Genomic DNA, 19,301 nt, shown 5'->3' with positions numbered 1-19,301 from the left:
AGTTCCTCTGTTCAAGAAATGAAGGCAAGCAAACATTGACATCTAGTGGAGGAAAAATGAAAACAGCTGTGGGCTATCCCTGTCTGTTTGATTGCAGTCATTTCGGTTAAATCTACAGCATGCTTGCTCTGCACAGCAACCTGTGAAATTAATTATGATAAATTATGATTATGAACTGGTGTAGGTACCCCAATACAATAAAAACAACAATGTTATTTTGCTTTATGCTATTAGTACTATGGATTGTACTGTAAACACTATGCATGTTGTCACAAACTATTCACAGACATGTAAACACAGACTCATATTTACTATGTTTTTACACTTCAAAGTTGCACCCTACTTATCACCTACATTTATGCAGAAATGAAGACTGCACAGATAAATAAAAAAAAATCAGCCTTGTTAATTGCTTCCCCTTTTCTTTGTTCCATGAATTCAAGGACAAGCATCCACTCTCTATAATGATTCTTTCCCCAGACAAACAACATCTTAAAATAAAAGATAAATAAACCAGCCTTCAGAGAAAACACATAAACACCTGACTCAGGAATCAAATGAATGCATCTTGAAATGCTACATATAGCCACACAGGAAATCTGAAAATGTGGCCATAAAGTAAATCTCTGCTACAACATAATTCATAACATGAAGATTATTTGCAAGACATGATTAAAACCCCAGAGAGAGTGACTTTTTCTCCTCTCATTTAAGGCATTACACATAAATGGCAAAAAGTATGCCTTGGAGAATAACATTTCAAATAACACTTGCATGAATTTGCAGAATTTATTGTACAGCCAAGCTCCTAATGAAACAAATGTATATTTGCCTGAACTACCACAGCGACAACTTTTTTCAGGACCAATTGATGTAACTACATGAGCTCAAACACCTGTGTTCAACTGTAACAATGAAACTGAGGGGTGCACTTACATCAATCATGCAAATGCAACTGAACATCCAGCCTGTGTTGATCTGAGATGTGCATGGTGTTCTATAATTATAGGCTGATATTTTTACCTGATCTAAATGTGTCATAGTTCTGTCCGGTTTTTCCTCTGTTAACTCTTTATCTGGCAGGAGGAAGAATTCAGCTGCTGTTGGCAAACCTGGAAGGACAGTAACTAGGAGCTGATCTTCATTGACACCTGTGGCCTAAAATGAAAAAAAAAAGCTGCAATTATCCGGTCAAATTATATGGTTATCTACTTTGGTTGCATTGCTTTTCACACTGTGAAGAACATTAAAAGAAAACCACCAAAGTGTATAATTCTAATTCTGAACTATTTCACAGTAGATAAAAAGTTGCCTGATTATGAGATATATTAACTGTAGAGTCTTGTTTCAAAGTACTGCTGTTTGAGATGATAGCAAAATAATGTAAGAATGATATCAGACCGAGGAAGCACTTGCTACTGATCCTTTACCCTGAACATGCAATAATATTAATAAAACAATATTAATTGTGCCACCAGAATCCTGCATCTTAAAGGATATGTTGTGCTGTGGAACTGAAACAGTGGACTACTTTTGCTGTTTTTCACGGGTGTGTGTTTTAAGTGTTTCCTAAAGCCTTGATTTCTTTGCAACGCCATAAACTAAAGCAAATGAAACGCGCACATCAGTCAGGGATTGCTGTAGCAAGATTTATTTATTTTGCGGTATATATGTGTGTCCTTGTTCCTCTGCAAACATGACCCTCAACTGAGTGATACCGAATCGCTATGAAATCTAATATGACAAACCTTGCAAAAGGGCAGCCCTTTACAGCGCAATCCAAATGTACATGACTTTTTTGTCAGTTTACAACATAAAACCGGCGTTCATCTCACAGAAGACCAAAGGTCAATGAGAATGTGCCTCACAGGCTGCTCCTGAAGTATGGCTCATCACTTACACCTTTCAAGTAGCAGGAGGCATTTTTTTTAAAGGCACGGTAGGACAAGCAGTGTGCTTGGGTGTATAGACTGCTAGGGGATGCAGAGGGAAGGAGGCATGTGTTCGACTCACGTGGACCATGGAATTCTTGATCACCCTGCTGACATCCAGCCGCCATTCGGCAACATCAGGATTGTGGTCATCCAAATTGGAAGAAAACGCTAAAAGATGCGATCTGAAATATTCTTCAAAATGAAAAAGAGCACATTTATGGTCTGCACATAACACACATCTTGACAGGAAAATTCCCTCTGTGTTCCCGTCCTTCCTGCTCGTCTTATAAAAATGAAAAGTGTCCGTCTGCCCGATAGTTTGTCCACCCATCTGCTTATTGGGATTAATATACACATATTTTAAGATTACAGTACGTTTTAAAATTCAAGCAGCTATATTCTAGAATCACGGCACTCAGCACACACTATCATTGCCTTTTACTTTATGGAAACACTTCAATGCAGTGTAAGTCATGGGCAGGGGTGTAGTGGGCGTTGGATGCAGGGGAATGCCGTTCCCCCACTTCTCCGAGCATGATTTTATTTTTATTTAATTTTTTTTTTTTTTTTACAATTTTAATATTAGAAATAGATTATGAATGTTGTTGATAATGTTTTTGTGATACAGTAGCTAAAGTAAGCATAAGTAGTTTCTGTATCTGGTGATTAAGTCTACTTTCGTGTGTGTGTGTGTGTGTGTGTGTGTGTGTGTGTGTGTGGGTACGTGCACGTGGGGCATTCTTTGTGATGACGTCAATAAAATGGCATTCCCCCACTAAAAAAATCCCCACTACACTGCTGGCCATGGGTATACACGACATGCATTTCAAGTGGTAAAACAACAGAGGGTGCAAAACCCATTTATAAACACATAGCTTGTATTCAAAACTCATGAATAGATTCAACAAATCATACTGAACACACTGCCTAAAAGCTCTGTTCTAGACTGGTATAACTGCTGAATGTATGACAACCATCTCAGGATTCACAGAAACTACTGTCTTTGGCAGTAGGCCTTTGGATAAAACAAATATACTGCTCACCGTGGACAGCAATTGTTTTCTTGTCTTGCAAGATGGTATTCCCAGCAGAGACCTGTACTGTAACGGTGCTGATTCCCTCCCGAGAGAATGTAAATGCAACACTTCCCTCCAGGGTGATCACTGGCTGGAAATTCAAACGCAAGAGACAGAGGCCTGTGGATCCCATTGGGGTTTCTTATCAACCTGGTTAACAGCTCATGGTGGCTTTGTTTACCCTACTAAGACAACTGTGCCCTGTTTCCACAACCACCATAAATAAGTCTAACGGATTTCCTATGAAAAGAAATACATTCGGTGGACAGCTGTGATGTCTGTGTGCCCCCCCTTTACTTTTTTTACTTGCATAAATTCAAATTTGTTGGGACACTAATGCACCCAATTTATGTGACAAAAGAGGGAACTATCCCCAAACCTCTCAGAAAGTTAAGAAGCGTTAATTAACTTTGATTCATTTCCTTGACAGTAAAATAGAATGACTGCAATAACACTGTACAAAGATCGGATGCCACACCTGAGGCTTTGGCTGTTAATTGCTAAACAGCTCTTTTTGTACGTGACAGTGTAATGTCCTTTCTGTCTCAATGTTTTGTTTTAATTCAAGGATAAAGAGTATAAATTGGCTCCAATATATGGCATTACTATTTTAAGTACCATCAAGGCTTTTTAGGTGTCTGTCTAATCCATCCACAATACCACCTGTGCCAAATTTGAGCAATGGATTTTTACTATGTTTTACCACTTACATATCCTTTTTTTTATAATTTCAGGAACCACATAATATTTTACAAGAAACTATAAAATAGTATAACACCTGCCAAAGTAATTCCTCAAATATCAGAAAAAGTGCATTGTACTTAGATTACATGAACTACTGAATCTGATGGATAACTGCTGATAGTTCAGGGAAAAATGTAAAAGGTTCAACAAACCTCTGAGTTATTTCCAAACCACCAGATGTAGGTGACTGTTCCCACTTGACTTGGCCACAGGACTGCGGTAAGATTGACTTCTTTATTCTTCACAGCCACAAAGGGAGCAGAAAGATGAACATGTTCCAGCTGACCTAGTCAAGAACACAAACACAAAAAAAGTGAACCATTCGAAGTCGCTCGCTGAATTGCTAAACAAATCCACTGGGTTTCCACAAAACGGTCCTTGTTGGGAAACGCTACCATCTGTGTTATTTTTCATCTCTGGCACAAAGAGTGGTTCAGACCCCTATTTGCACTTTTGGCACATCAGATAGACAGATTGGGCGGCTCAACATCCCCGATCGATAAGTCATTACTATCACATCTGTCAAATACACGCGGGGTGGCCAGCTCACTCATTTAATGGGGGGGGGGGGGGGGGGGCTTACATGTTACATGCAGGTAGAGGACCATGCTGTCTGATCCAAGACTGTTCTCTCCAATGGCAGACACTCTGTAAATCCCCACACTTTTGTAAACGTGCTTGATTCCGTCTTCGATTGAGCTCACGTTGGAGTATGTTATGGCATTTCCATCTCCAAAATCCACCATGATGCTTGTTCTAGACCCATCACCCTACAAAAGGGAAATTGTCAAGTTATGCATAGCCTGATGGAGACAAATTTGTCTTATTGTTATATAAGGAGGGTCAGCTGCCTTTTGCAACTATTTATCATCACATGTATATTGTGGCTGTTGTAGTTGTATGAATGGCTTAATTTCAATATTGAGAAGACTGTCTAATCAAAGTTCAAAGTGTTATTCAAAAATACAATAAAGTGAGTTAAGTATCATTTTTTGCTATAGCACATCTGGGCCCATGGGTCATTGTGAAAGTCAAGTGAGTATGCTCAATGAATGCTGTTATATTAACAAAATAGTGTTAATTGATGCATATGCTTTGTGTGGAGTAGGAGTGTGATTTTCACTATCATGTGTCTCATCCATTCAACTTCAAACTGTTACCTCCTCCAGAAAGACAAGGAATGTGACATTGCTGCCCAGAGTGGCTGTCAGCTTTCCCTCGCTGGTGACGAGATGAAGGCCTCTGGGAGCACGATTAGGGCACTGCTGCTTCCTGGCTGTGTATTCCTCAATCACCCCACCAGTGCAGTTATTGGACACAACCTTCCTGTACCTAGCATGCATACCCATAATCCCACATCCCCCCCCCCCACCCCCCCCCCCACACACACAAACACACACACACACACACACACACACCAAACAAGCAAATTCTTAACTTTTCAACAGTCTATGCCACCCTCCTACTTTCAGTTATACACAGATGGATTTAAACATAGCTCTGCCAAAAAAAAAAAAAAATCCACAAACTGTCATTACAGAAATGGCAATGGACATTGCCACCAGCTGTGAAGCTATAATGTTAACAACATGCAATTATACTGCCAATCTGCAGGGATACACTTCAGAAAGCAATCAGAAGGTTGTTAGTAAAACCATAAATTGTTATTCAGTAGATATGAATTTTAATATAATAAGATTTGTAAGCGTTTCTGTTGATGAGGGTACAGGGGTATTGATCTTTGGCTTGGAGTCAGATGAGGGGATAAGACCTGGCCATGGGCTGAGATTGTTGACCCCCCAGCCCCCTTTGGACATCATTAACAGGAATAAAAATAAAAGGGGGAGACAGAGAGGGAGAGATATGCTGTGAACAGCTGACACAAAGGAGGTGGTGATTGGGATTTTATACTTTTGGATGGGACAGGTTTGTTTATTGTGTAGTGATTGTCTGAAAATTCCTCAGTTAAAAAAACCTCAGTTATAACAATGATGCTGAGTGATGATGAAAACTGTAGCACTGTATTGACCTGTCAGACATTTACTTATTTGTAATTATTTTTCAACACACGATCACAAAACCTAGGATGAAAAGATTTAAAAATATAAACAGAAAAACAAGTCTTCCCTGCTTTTAAACATGAAAATACTAAGTATAAAATTAAGTTCATTAGAAAAAAAATTATTCCTTCAATGGTGATGGACAGCAGGTTGAGCAACAGGTGGTTTTATTTGAACATAAAGATCCACGGTTCCCTTACCCTGTACTGTTGAGGAAACTGTTTCCGATGGTGCAGCTCCTTGACATTGATGATGGAACAAACCAAAAGGCTGGTGCACACTTCCCGTCACTTTGCCTCTCGTATCCATAATCACTAAAATGTTTGAACAGAAAAGAATCCCGTATGTACTTGGGTGACGAGAACAGGACTATCCTTCGAAATACATGCCCATTGGACAGGATTTGACTGCAAGATAAAGGGAGGGTGGAACTCTTTATTAGATCATTTATGAACACCAGAATCTAAGAAACACTGGGTGTTGGAACTGGGGTTCAGTTCATTTTGTGTGCGGTAATGTGGCCCATATTTGTTACGTGTAACTTGACTTCATTTTGATATCAATCATTTTTATTATATGTGTGGATATATGTGGGTAAATTGGCATTTTTTGTAATGATGCATTTCACAATGATTTTCACCATTTTTTCCCCATGTTGACACTCAGTGACACTTTACTAAAGCATGAGTTATCAAAGGGCATGAAGTGATGATGTATGTTCATTGGATGTCTGTCTGTGGTGTGGACTCAACAAAGTGCTTGCCCACCACTGCCTCTGTGCCTGGTTTGTATCTATCTTCACAGACGTAGCAAGGATCGGTTTCAAATCATTTTAATGGATTGCATCAGAATTTCAGTGGCTCTTGATTTGCATTCAGAATGCAGAAATGTATTACATCAAATTTCAGGTGCAATTATTACAATTTATTTTCTTTTTTAAAGTTGCCCACTGTCATTTGAATACATTTGAATATTTTGCTCCACTGTAGCATGAGATTTGCAACTGTGACATCTTTACACAAAAGGTGGCAACCTACACTGCTGCACACAATAATGGACTAAAAAATCATTTGTAGCCCCCTGTAACTGTTTGAACAAAAAGTAGGCCACAAATCAGTTTTGTACTTGTATTACACAAGGAACATGAATTGTTTTGTTTTTTTCTGAAACTGAAATTTATGGAAATAGAGAAGCCAGGAAGTAGGTTGAGCAAATATTGTGTGAGGAAAAGGAGGCTGATGAAATCAAGCTCTCTGAGAAAAAGTCAAGTTAAGGGTTCAGTGGGCTTAAACGTGGACATTTTCTAGAAATCGATAGAGGAGTTATGGATGTTTTTGGTGGAAAAATGAAATCATGTCTCTAGAGAAGTGATGCACATAAAGCTAAATAAAGTAACCTAACACTATGGGCATACTGAAATCAGAGTGAAAATGTGTTGGGTGGAGAAGTTTATGAAGCAACATGGTATTTGTTTTTGGAGGTAAACCACTGTCTGCCAGAAACAACCTTCAAAATCTGAGAATAATTTCTATGTTTTGAAATTGTGTATCACCAGCTTTTGCAGACCAGAAATGCTGACAAGACACCAATCTCTTTTTGACATGCCAAGCAACACTGATGTTCACAAAAAGACAGGTGCATGTAATCACTTCCTGAAATGAGAGTCAGCAGATTACTGTAAAGCTATCTATCACTGCAGATGGGTGAAAACTGCCTCCATATGTTTTCAAATACAAAAAAATACTCACAGTAATTTTTGTTAAAAGTACATGAAAACGGCTACAGAAAAAGCAGGAAAACAAAGAACTAAACAATTTTGGTTCTGGCAACCAGATGCACTTCTGAAGTCGAACACAGTGCTGGTATAGGTCCTTGGGCCAACTCCCTGATCCTTAAGCATGCTGGATTTTTAGCAATAAATCAATCAAATTGGGTTTGTTAGGGCACAATCTTACAACACACATTTTCACAGGTGTGAACATAGTGTGTTTTCCACAGGGAATCAATCAACAGCTACAAACAACACTTTAGTGTGGAAGAGTGGAGGTGGATCACATCCTCTCTACTTACTGATATCAGCTGAAACTTCCTTTGAGTCAAAAGAAGCAGAGCATATCATTGAGGGAAGTGGTGGAAATGTGCAATAAACACAATGTCTGACAGTGGGACAACCATGCAGATGAACATTTATTTTACTCTTTATCCAGTGTAGCCCTCTGCTGCAAATATTTTTTGTACTACAGCATTATGATGACAAATATCAAAACTAGAAAAAAAGCTGTTTGTCCTGCAATTAAAATGCAATGCAACCGTTCCTTCTGAAAATGATCGGGACAAATTATGTCAATTAGTGCTACATGCATATAGATGCACCCCAGTGCTGCGACTGTTAATGAAAGCCATTACACAAGATGATTTATCGCCAATAAAAGTCTCATTCTAAATAGCCACTCACTCCTGGGGATTGCATATTTGAGGATCTACAAACAGAGCATCAATAATGCTGTTAATGTGAAGAAATTGAAAAAAAAATGGTAGCAGTAATTACTGATGAGAATGTTTAACAAATACATTTGCAGTCTTAAGTAATAAGGCTAGTTCTGTAAACCAATGGTTGTGGAAAGAGAAAAACAGTCGGGGCGTATTAGATTACAACCACTTAAACATGTCTACACAAGGAATTTCTAAATAAAACTCTCTCTCTCTCTCTCTCTCTCTCTCTCTCTCTCTCTCTCTCTCTCTCTCTCTCACACACACACACACACACACACACACACACACACAGCTTGAAGCTCTGCAGTTGACTAGTTTCCATTTAGCAGACAGAAGTCTCCAAGTGAATCCACAAAATCCCAATGTAATTCAAATCTGGAGCGGCCTATCCATGACGGTGATCTTCTCTCAGATTTATTTATTTATATATTGCTGATTTATTTATTATTCCATCGCGCACTTGCAGCTTAATAGTGCTACATTAAAAAAAAACAGGTGAACACTGTGACAGCGCGAGGCTTTGCAAGTTATCTTGTCCCTTCTCTCCTACCTGTGGTGCAAAAATAAACATGAACACACATCTGGCTCACAATGTTTAATGTGGATATGGAACAGCAAATAATATAACTGTCACTTTCATGCCTCTTCAGAATTCAATGTGGTTTTTTTCTGCGAAAGGTTGTTTTCTGCTCATCTGACTTCTTTTTTTATTTTTTTTTTTCAGTCATAAAACTATTATTATATATAGCATCATTTGAACATACCTTTTTATGTTCAAATAAATAAATGTATATATCCCATGTTGATAAGCTCATAACATCTCACAGTTATAAGCCCAAAAATTCGATGTTGCCTGTAGTGTCACAATGCTTTTGAAATAAAGCATAATAAATACACAAATAATAGCAAGAAATTAATAATACTAAGGAATGCTTACATTTAAAGATAAAAGAACACCATGGATTGATGGGATGGCCTCAAGGAGATGTGAAATGGATATCAATGGTAAAGTGAGTGCATCTTTTTTTTTGCATATGAGTAGCATTGTTGATGTTGAGTAAATCTTTCAAAATTATTTTTAAACCTCAACTGAGATTAAATTCAATACATTCGCATGCATCTTCTTCAAATTACATATTTTAGCAGCAGCTATACTCACCATTCAAAGTCTGACTCTGTACAGTCACAAGGCTCAGATGTCATTGTGACTGAGTAATCTTTGCCCATCACACATCTGGCAATGGGTTTGAGTTTCTGGTAGATTCTCTTCACTCCCATGATGCATGGCTCACCCTGTAAGGATATTTTAAGATAAACAGATTTTTAACACCTTATCGAATTTACATAATATTTTCAGCTGTCTTTTCGATTTTATATCTGTCAACAGTCTAAATCCTCAACAATTTAGAGTTTCAGTTACGTTTCAGTTACTTCAGCTTTGTTAACTTCTTGAATTTAACAATAAGGAAGTTGGCAATTAATAACTATCACAAGACTGAAATGTATCTGTGGTAATATAATGCTTAACGAGAGAAAAATGCTTTTGCTACAGCCGAGATCTCTTTTTCAGTCATGTATAGGTGGCAGTCCAACTGGAAACTTTGCTCTCTGAGCTGTGTAGAATACCAATGAAATAAATGTCCTGCAAAATGCACCAATTTATAACAAAAAAAACCCAAACAATAATTCTTACTACTTTAAAGATAAAACCTCTGCTGGATTTCTGAAAAATATCCTGGAAGAGTTCACCATAGGTGTTGCAACAGATACTGCTTTCTGTCAGTAAGACAGTTTTGTTTCCTATGTTGATCCTCACTCTGCTCTTTTCTTACATGCCTGAGACAGAGGCATACTCTCAGGGGTGACTTGCAAATTTAAGAACATTAAGTGCATATCATAAGGAGCATAAAAATCAAAATTAAGACTTCATGCATCTCCAAGTCTGTGGAGTCATCTCTTGTGGACTTGGCACATTTTGCTCCAGATAGCATTTTTGTGTCTGTGACTTTGCCCTGCCAGTGTTGAGAATGCAGTACCTACATTGGAGGTGGAAACCATGTATCTTCCTTTCTTGACAGCTTTGAGAGAGCCAAGCACTGCAAGTGCACATAAAACTGCTCAACAGGCAATCCATTCAGATCATCACCTTCATCTTGATGGTCAGTTTACTGGGCTGTTTCATGTGGGTCTTGTCAGCTAGCCAAAGGTGAAAGCATCCTGACCCATCTATACTATGAATTAATCATTCAGGTGAAAAACCGTCAGGGACCGAAGGCAGGACGCGTATGCAAATTAGTTTTTCTTCAGTGTTTCCTGATACTAATAATGGCAAATACGGCACAGACACAGAAAATATTCTAAATGGGTTTTTCAAGAAGTCCTTCTGTACCTACAATTAATGCAACATTGTCTACACAGATGAGCTCTCTGATGAGCATGACTTGTCTTGGCTCTGAGCCTACAGCTTGCTCTCAGGGCCCTTATGCTGTTTGAAGCCTTCAACAGCCGATAGAAAGGCATATATCAAGAGCAGTGATTACATGCCTAACATTTCTAGGTCCAGGATGGAACTCTGCTTCAACTTTCTTTATTCTCAAAGCTGTCAAGAGATGGGGCCATCAAACTGTTCGGAGCCATGAGTTCATGCAGGCAATGTGAAGGAGACAAAGACGATTTGGAGGGCATTCAATTTTGCCAAGGATATTGTCAATGTCTTCTCTATTGAGTGAAATGCAGATGTGTTCTTTAGTAATCAACCCCCATGGTCAAACGTTTAATTATGTTTAACACCAACATACTGAAGAAAGACCAATCTATTTTGCCTTCTTGAGAGGGGCACTCCGACTAAATCATGAATATATCGCAAATCATCATAAATCATGAAAATATCGGCACTGCAATAAGATCAGTCTACCTGTGTTTAATGTAATTTTATAGGAATGAATAAAAATGAGGTGATAATTTAATAATAAAACTATTATTCTCCAAGTTCCCCTGAAAAAACCCCACAGAAAACAGACTGAAACACATATCACTTATAACTTGAAAGAGACTGGAGTTCTCACTTGGTTGTGCAGGTGCCAAGTTTGATAATCTCCTTCAGTGCATCTCCTATTGAAAATGGACCTGAAGTCAATTTTGACAAGTTGCCACTCAGAGCGATGGCTGAAATGACCAAAGATACTGCAAAACAGAAACAACAAGCAGACATTATTTCACATAATTGTAATGGTTTTCATAATGGGAAAGAACGTGATATATGATATTTTTCTTCCTATGGAAAAGTCTTCTCCCTGAAAGTGGTTTAGCATATAAGTGCATAAAGGTACAGAGAAAAAATCCCACACTCAAAAACACATTGTCCCAAAACAACACAGAATTCCTATCCTGGTCTGAAATAAACCCCTAAAAATCGAGATCTTTAGAAAGTATTGCACAAGAATTTGAAATAAAATGATAACACATATAAAACAATAAACATACAAACAGCGTTTAATTCATCCATTGTTTTTTCCTCCTCAAATTTCTCAATTCCTTTATTGTGAAAATTCACCCGTGCTCTATAATAGTGGAAATATTTTTTCGCTAGTTTGCAAAAAAACAAATGAATAAAATTGAATAAAATAAATAAAAGATGTTTGATTTCATTAATGGTTAATAGAGCATAAATTTGCACCTCTGGCTATTGCACAAACAAATAAAGCTGTTCACATGCTGCTGTGTGAGGCAGTGAAATGCTGAGCCTGATTAAGTCTTCATCAGACAGAGGAACCATTTTCAGGAGCTCCCACATATCTAATGCACAGGCACCAATTTAATTTAAAAGCACTCTTGTTGGTATTTATAGGACTTAGTAGCTGAGACGAATTTGTCATCATCTGAAGTGTTGATTTGCAGATCAGTAGCTTCTGAACTGCCGTCTGTCTACAGAGGTACTCCAGACCTGTGAAGAGGAGAGAAAACATTGAACGGCTCTTACTTTTGAACAATACACACCACTTTCTACATATCAAAGTGCAACAACTGTTCAATGTGAGAGTTATATGCTTATAGAAGTCATATAAGCTTCTGATCAGGTATGCCGAGTATTACGGGAAAACAAGCATTTATCATTTGAAGGTTGCATCTTCCATTATGAGTACCATACAGATTGTTCAGGTAATTATCTGTTTATCTATATAGGAAAACCACAAAAAGGTTGTCTACCAATTAAAGAAACCTGGCAGCAGCGGAACAAAATAATTGCAAATCAAACAGGAAAGAAATATAGCCATATTGGTGTCATCATGTTAAAGTACGTTCACTCACAAAATGAAATGAAGTGAACTTTTCAATGTTTGTATCAATGGTTTAAGCAAGTGGCTCCCTCATATAAACTTAAAAAAACAACAAGAACCTGAAGTGGCACACATATGGTACACTGGCTCTTATTGTTGGTGATATGACGCAAAGCATCAATTTTTAATGCTTCATGTTTTGGTATGCATGGCATATGTTATACAGTCCTGGGCTGAGCAAAAACATGTAAGCTAACACAATTAGCTAGCTACTACAGTAGTTTTTTAATAGCTGGCTATGAAACTGATAGTGATGAAATGCTTTTTGAATACTCAAAAGTTCATCATTTCATTTTTCAACATTTCATTCTGCCTGATCATTTTTCAATGTATAGATATGAAAATAATCAAGCACATTTCTCATTTGAGAAGCCTGTGTTATCATTCTCTAGAAGCTAATACATGAACAAATAGGCTTTAGATAAACTTCCAGTATGTCCTTCCCATTTTTGATAATACATAAAAATCTCACCTAAAAAAAAGTTACAAATATGGGTAATGTAAGCATAACAATTGACAATTAGGTAATTAGGTACAGCATCATGTACAGTCAACTATAAAACTATGAATTAAAATAATTTTTTCTTACCTTTTCTATGTCATTTTGCTTTTTGTTCCAGGCACTCCTGAATATTTGCTACATGACAGAAGCTGTGATTGATGCCTTATTACTAGGGAGATCTTGTACATAGACTTCATAGTCTGCTGGTCTGACTAATCAGTTCCACTTGCTATTTACGTTGTTGATTCTTCTGGGGATGAGTTTTAAAGTTCAGCAATGGCAAGGGTATACTTTTCAATGGCAGTTACCATACCTCCCACCCCACAATCAGCACAACACACATACACGCAAACACACACACACACACACACACACACACACACACACACACACACACACAAATGCAACACAGACCCCCCAATAGGTGTTTTAAAAATGCAATTCACCCATTTTCAGAGAAGTCAGAATTGTTAAGCCTTGTTACCACAGGGCTCAGAGATGCCAACAGATAATAATAAATAATAATATGATAATAATCATAAAATAATAGTAGAAGGGCTCAAACCTAGAGTTGCTGATTTGATTAACTTGTCAAACACCACCTTAATAAATATGAAGCTGTCAAAATAATTTGCACCACTTTCAATAAAAGTGTACGCTTCTCAGTTGTTAAGTAAGTATTCTGTAATTGTTATTATTGTTATGTGTACATTTTATACTTTGGAATTTAGCAGATACTGTTATCCAGCATTACTTATAAAGCGCATTTAATAAAGTCACAGAAATGACAGTGTAATTGTTGCTATTATTGGCAATAGTTAGGTTATACATTTCCCTGTTGAAGTAGTCCATTTTTTTCTTTGTTAATATCCTCATCCCCGACAACTTACACGGCTTACAATGCTAAATTGTATCATGCATGTATATATCTTTATTCTCAATACTGGCTTGGTAATTCCCTCAATTTTACCACAAATGTCTGTCTGGTTTGCTCATCCAGCCTCTACTCATACAGAAGAAATGTTTTGTACTATACAGGTTTATGCCAGTAAAAAGAAAAATGCTCTGTAGATTTTCAAATAAAATAGTAATAAAAAAGTAATTCAAGTTTAGCTTTGAAATTTGCACTGCCAATAAATATCATGACAGTGTGTTTATTTGGTACAACAACAACATCCAGATATCAAATTAGATCAGGTCATAACCCCTCAAAGTCTCTTTTGACACAGAAACAGTCCACAACTCCTAATTCTATAATATTCCTTGGTACTTAAGTGCAGACTGAATATGTGTCAAATCATGCTTTTTCAAAGGCTTTGACTTTGGCTAATAAATAAAGACAGTCACACTTCGTAATAATAATTATCATTTATCAGCTTTGTACTTTGAAAACAAACATTTCCTCAATATTCACAACTCTAGCTAGCTGCATTCTAATCCATGTCAACATGTAAACAGTCATTGAAGATGTATTTGTTTGGTTACTGTTTGAAAATGAAACTGAAATTGAAATAGAACACATTGCATATAGGCTCAGCGCCATGAGACAGTAGGGAGGGGTGCGATTGCAATCCATGGGGATGCCCAAAAAAGTCATAAATATTATGTAGACATCTGGAAATAAGGAGACAACTGGGGGTGCACTGAGGGCAGTCTGGTGGTGCAATGCACCCCTAAGCTCCCCCATGGTGCCAGGCCTGACTGCACATGTGACAAAATTAAGAGTAGAACTGTAAAGCTCAATGATTGGATTTTGCTCCTTAATTGGACTTTCAAAAAATTTAGGCTAAGACCCACAATTTATTTAAACTACATGTACTGTTTCTTTTTGTATATTACATTTCCACCACTCAAAATGTATTTTTTTACATTCATTCAACCATTTGTTGAATTTGTTAGAATTAAATTTTCCTTGTCACAAAAAAAAATCTGTATCATGTTTGTCATAACTTTTAATCAACATTTTACTAAATTTTAAATACTAATACTAGCAATAATAATAATAATAATAATGTAACATTGCAGAGCAGCCCTCAGCTGGAAAACACACAAGTTGTGACTGACAGACCATTATTCATTTTATTGTTTTCATAAGTACTTCATAAGTACTGCTATCATGACAGTACTCAATCAAAAAGCCAGAACAAACATGTAATGTTTCCATGGTGAACATAATAGTATTATTATTATTAAATCCACCCATCTGCTTCATTTATGTATACAATCATTTTTCAGAGGACAGGAAAGGGTAAAAGAAACACCTTTTTTTCTTGGATATGATATACATTGAAAATCATCTGCCATCTGGTGGTGAAGAGGTGAATCCCCTTAAGGTTACACTACAGACAAAAGGGCTATCCATACATCAAGATGTGGTGCCAGGCTACAGCACAGCCAGGCTTTAGTATTCCCATAACAGAGGAGAGCTATTTCCTAAAGCAAGCACACATGCAATGTTAAAACAATTGGGAAATCAATACAATCTTGTCCAGCAGTCATTTGGGTGTATCAGTTCGATTTTATGAAGTCATGATGTACCCTTCAGTGCATTCATTCATGTACACGAAAGAGTGACTTGGATCATACGCAGGTCCTCATTATAGAAAGGACTTTCAACTATCTTTTCTTTCCGCATTTAGCGCCTAGTTTTGATCATCTTTCTGACTTGCTGACTTCCAAGCTATTGATCTACACTGATCAAAATGTTCTGGAAGCTTGTTTTGACCTGGAAACTCCAGAAGCTTGTTATTTATTAAAGGAAAGAAAATCAGCAATAAGGACCTCTCTCTCCCTCCCTCCTACCCTCACATACCTAACACACACACACACACACACACACAAACAGAGAAGCACGCTTTGCACTAGGTAGTCTAGTTCATTTAAATTAATGAATGCAATTGACCAATAAGCCATAAAAACATGAAACATTAACCTCTACACCTTTCTGCATCTTCCAAATGTACCTATATCTCTATATTTAAACTTTACATTTAAATCTCATTTTAAATCACTGTATTGATTGTTATTGATTGTAATACCAAGTCTTACTCTCGAGCATTACAACCAGACAGCAGCATTATAATTTTGGTTGTTGGTATTTATAAGGAATAAACTAAAATGCATTTAAATGAACATTGAGTATTAGAACATGACATGAATTAAAAAAAAAATCTGAACAGTTTTTCAAATTCTGATCAATTTTTAAAACACAGATTATTAACTAATGTCAAACTCTAATCTGATTAGAAGATCACTACCCATTTAACATGTACTCGCTATTTGCTAACTACTTTTAGTTAAAAAAGCCATAATTAACAAGTATCAGTGTATGCATCAATTATCAAAGGTTTTATACGGTTTTATAAGGTAGTCTTAAAATAACATGTGATGTAAGCAGCATAGTCAACAGCGGATGATGTGAAAGCAGACACAATATCTAGTTTATATTGCTGGAGTGTACAGTGCTCATTGAGGAAGTGCTGCTACACATTTCTTGCCACAGCAGCAATAAAGATGATCTTATGTCATGAATATTAGGTACACTATTTTCTTTTGTTACAATCAAGGCCAAAGACCCACCAACATAAATAAGCACATTTAGCTGTTCTGAAAAAAAAATAATAATATAAAATACAGACATTAGCACAATTGATTTCTAGCTAACACTCACGTCATTATGAGGGTTTCCTCTCCCGGCTCTCCAAGAACCCCATCCACAAACAGGGGGGTGGAGGTGAAACTGTATTTATTCCAGAGTCTGCCCTCATCAAAGCTGAGCCTGCAGGAAACCACAGAGTCATTCATAACTGTGTGCTGGTGTGTGTAGAAACATACACTGTATATGGTTAGACAAAAATACCGGAAACACCAAATAATATGTGAACAGTTATCAACTAATGAGTTGAGCTCTACGTCTCACCAATTCCCAAGGCTTACCGATGCTTATAACTGGTGGTTACAGAGGGCATGGAAGGTGTTTGACACCATCCTGGTGCTCATGAAACCACTCATGAATCAGGTTAGCGGTGGGTATGGCAGTATTATCTTCTTTGAATATGGGAAAATCTTGAGGAAATAATGTTTCCGCTTGGTCGCCTGTAATGACTTTGCATTCCTTTGCAGTAATTGTACCATGCAGAGTAATGACCCAGTAACTCCCAGGAGATGGCTGGCCATATCACAACAGATCCACCACCATGTTTAGCATAGTAAATGACGACCCATCAGACCCTATCACTTTCTTCCACCACTCAGAATTCCAGGTTTTGTGCTCATTACATGAAGTTATATGTTCTTGCACATGCTCCTCAATACTGTTCCCCTTGACCCGTTAAATGATTTTTCTGTTTCTGTTAAATGTTTTTTCTGTTTCACACAGCTGTAATTCAGGGTCCATTACACTTCTTAAGTTACTTTAGAAACTCACTCATTTAAAAATGACTTTTAAATAATACCAGTGCCTTTCACTTTTATATTCATCTCCTGACTTTTATGTGTTACACTGAAATCTGAATACCATGACAAAGAGCAAATTTACATTGTTCACAAAGAATGAATTTGAACTCAGGATGGATTAATGGGTCACATTTATTCATATCCTTATAATTAGTAGTTTGTAAATGCTCCTATGACATGGATTACACTGAAAATACATTATTGTATTACTGTAGTGTTTTATTAGGTTATGACATGTCAGAATGGAATTATTACTGATCCCCTGTGGCAGAATTGCTCTGCAGGGCTCCAGAACAGGTCTCCTGTAGATGCAGAAAACTCCAAAATATCTGAAACCGTCCACCGTACGTATGGGCTCTTTCTCAGCATAAGCTTCAATGTTATATATCAAATAGAAAGCCAATGAATATGTACAAAAAGCTCAGTATTAATTTTATCTAGCAATAATACATGCTGTCATTCAGATGTAGTTTGGAAAATTTAAATTGCCTCTTTTTATGACTTGCCTTCAAAGGAGGCTTTTTGTTTGCAAGACAACCATGAATGCAACATTCATGCGTGCACATTCATACCACAGGCAAACAGGGAGACTTTGGATGTATCTGTATAGTTGTAGTAGCTTCCACTAATTGACCAGTTATAAAAATATTGTTTGAGATGTGTTTCATCATATTTTGTTTGAAAGATTACTTTAACGTTTGGCTCAAAATGATCCTTATATCTTCTGTACTAAAATTCATTACTTGGGAAAGATGTGATGTCCCTCTGTGCAGTACTATGAAGATTGAAGTATAATTTTAAAAATAAAGCTTAGAAATGATCCAATATGTATTTATTTCTTGTATATAATATTGCTGTTGTTTAAACAAATAAATTGTATCCATAAAGCTAGGTAAAAATAGAAATGTGAACATAATGTCAGCAATATATAGCTAACTGGTGAGTGCAATCCATTTGATAATAGCTGTAGGAAATCATACATACTGGAAGTAGATATTGTCAGATGTGGTAGAAGATGCACAGCTAATGTGAAATGTAAAATTAATGACCTGTGAATAGCACAAAATCCATTTTTTGACACATTACCAAAGATGTCTGATGGGATGTGGTGTGTGCCTGATTGCCACAAGTGCACCACCTTGGTCCAGATAGAGCACACTATACTCTTCATCAAATATCTGAAAAACAAAAGGGAGTGGCAGCAAATTCAGTTTAGGTGAAAGGTCAGGCACATGAAAGTGTAGACACATAGTCCCGTCCTTGACCTTACAAGTTTGCTTCACAGCAATGCTGTACGTATGACCAATGCTAACCAATCTGTAACTTGACAAAGAAAAATCTCTACTTATCTCAATGTATTAAATCTGCTTTTATTAACGATTTTCCTCATTCTTTTAAAATTTATTAATACATACATGATTAATTTCAGTAATTCCTGTAATGGTGGAAATTCCATCTTAACCTTGTCTTTTCAGCCAAGGCTTAGTGGCACAAAAATATAATTTAATGCAGTTGAACTGAAGCACATAGTGAAAGTGGTAACATCTAAATATCCCAGTTACTATATTCTTTCAGCTCTAAGCATGAAGTCCTCAAACACTGATGACAAACCAGTTTTTCTTGCCTAGTTGGACAGTCCGTACCGATTCAATCACACAGTAAGAACAACAAATCCCTTGAACACCCTTGCTTTACACAAA

At 37.0% G+C, this 19,301-nt stretch overlaps 1 protein-coding gene across 2 annotated transcripts in view; it reads right to left on the bottom strand.

Moving 5' to 3' along the window:
• The window catches only part of LOC118777140 (VPS10 domain-containing receptor SorCS1), a 162,272-nt gene that overhangs the window by 6,386 nt on the left and 136,585 nt on the right, over positions 1 to 19,301 (bottom strand). For both annotated transcript variants that reach the window (XM_036527893.1, XM_036527902.1), the window contains exons 13-23: positions 18,688 to 18,779; positions 16,817 to 16,924; positions 11,373 to 11,490; positions 9,467 to 9,600; positions 6,015 to 6,128; positions 4,915 to 5,086; positions 4,338 to 4,524; positions 3,907 to 4,040; positions 2,978 to 3,101; positions 2,014 to 2,126; positions 1,024 to 1,158 (exon numbers count right to left, since the gene is read on the bottom strand). In XM_036527893.1, the coding sequence (XP_036383786.1) occupies positions 1,024 to 1,158; positions 2,014 to 2,126; positions 2,978 to 3,101; positions 3,907 to 4,040; positions 4,338 to 4,524; positions 4,915 to 5,086; positions 6,015 to 6,128; positions 9,467 to 9,600; positions 11,373 to 11,490; positions 16,817 to 16,924; positions 18,688 to 18,779 (1,431 nt within the window). The remainder of the gene's footprint in view (positions 1 to 1,023; positions 1,159 to 2,013; positions 2,127 to 2,977; positions 3,102 to 3,906; positions 4,041 to 4,337; positions 4,525 to 4,914; positions 5,087 to 6,014; positions 6,129 to 9,466; positions 9,601 to 11,372; positions 11,491 to 16,816; positions 16,925 to 18,687; positions 18,780 to 19,301) is intronic.

Source organism: Megalops cyprinoides, chromosome 1 (genome assembly GCF_013368585.1).
Source record: "Megalops cyprinoides isolate fMegCyp1 chromosome 1, fMegCyp1.pri, whole genome shotgun sequence".
Lineage (NCBI taxonomy): Eukaryota > Metazoa > Chordata > Actinopteri > Elopiformes > Megalopidae > Megalops > Megalops cyprinoides.
This window is presented reverse-complemented; position numbering and strand designations above follow the sequence as displayed.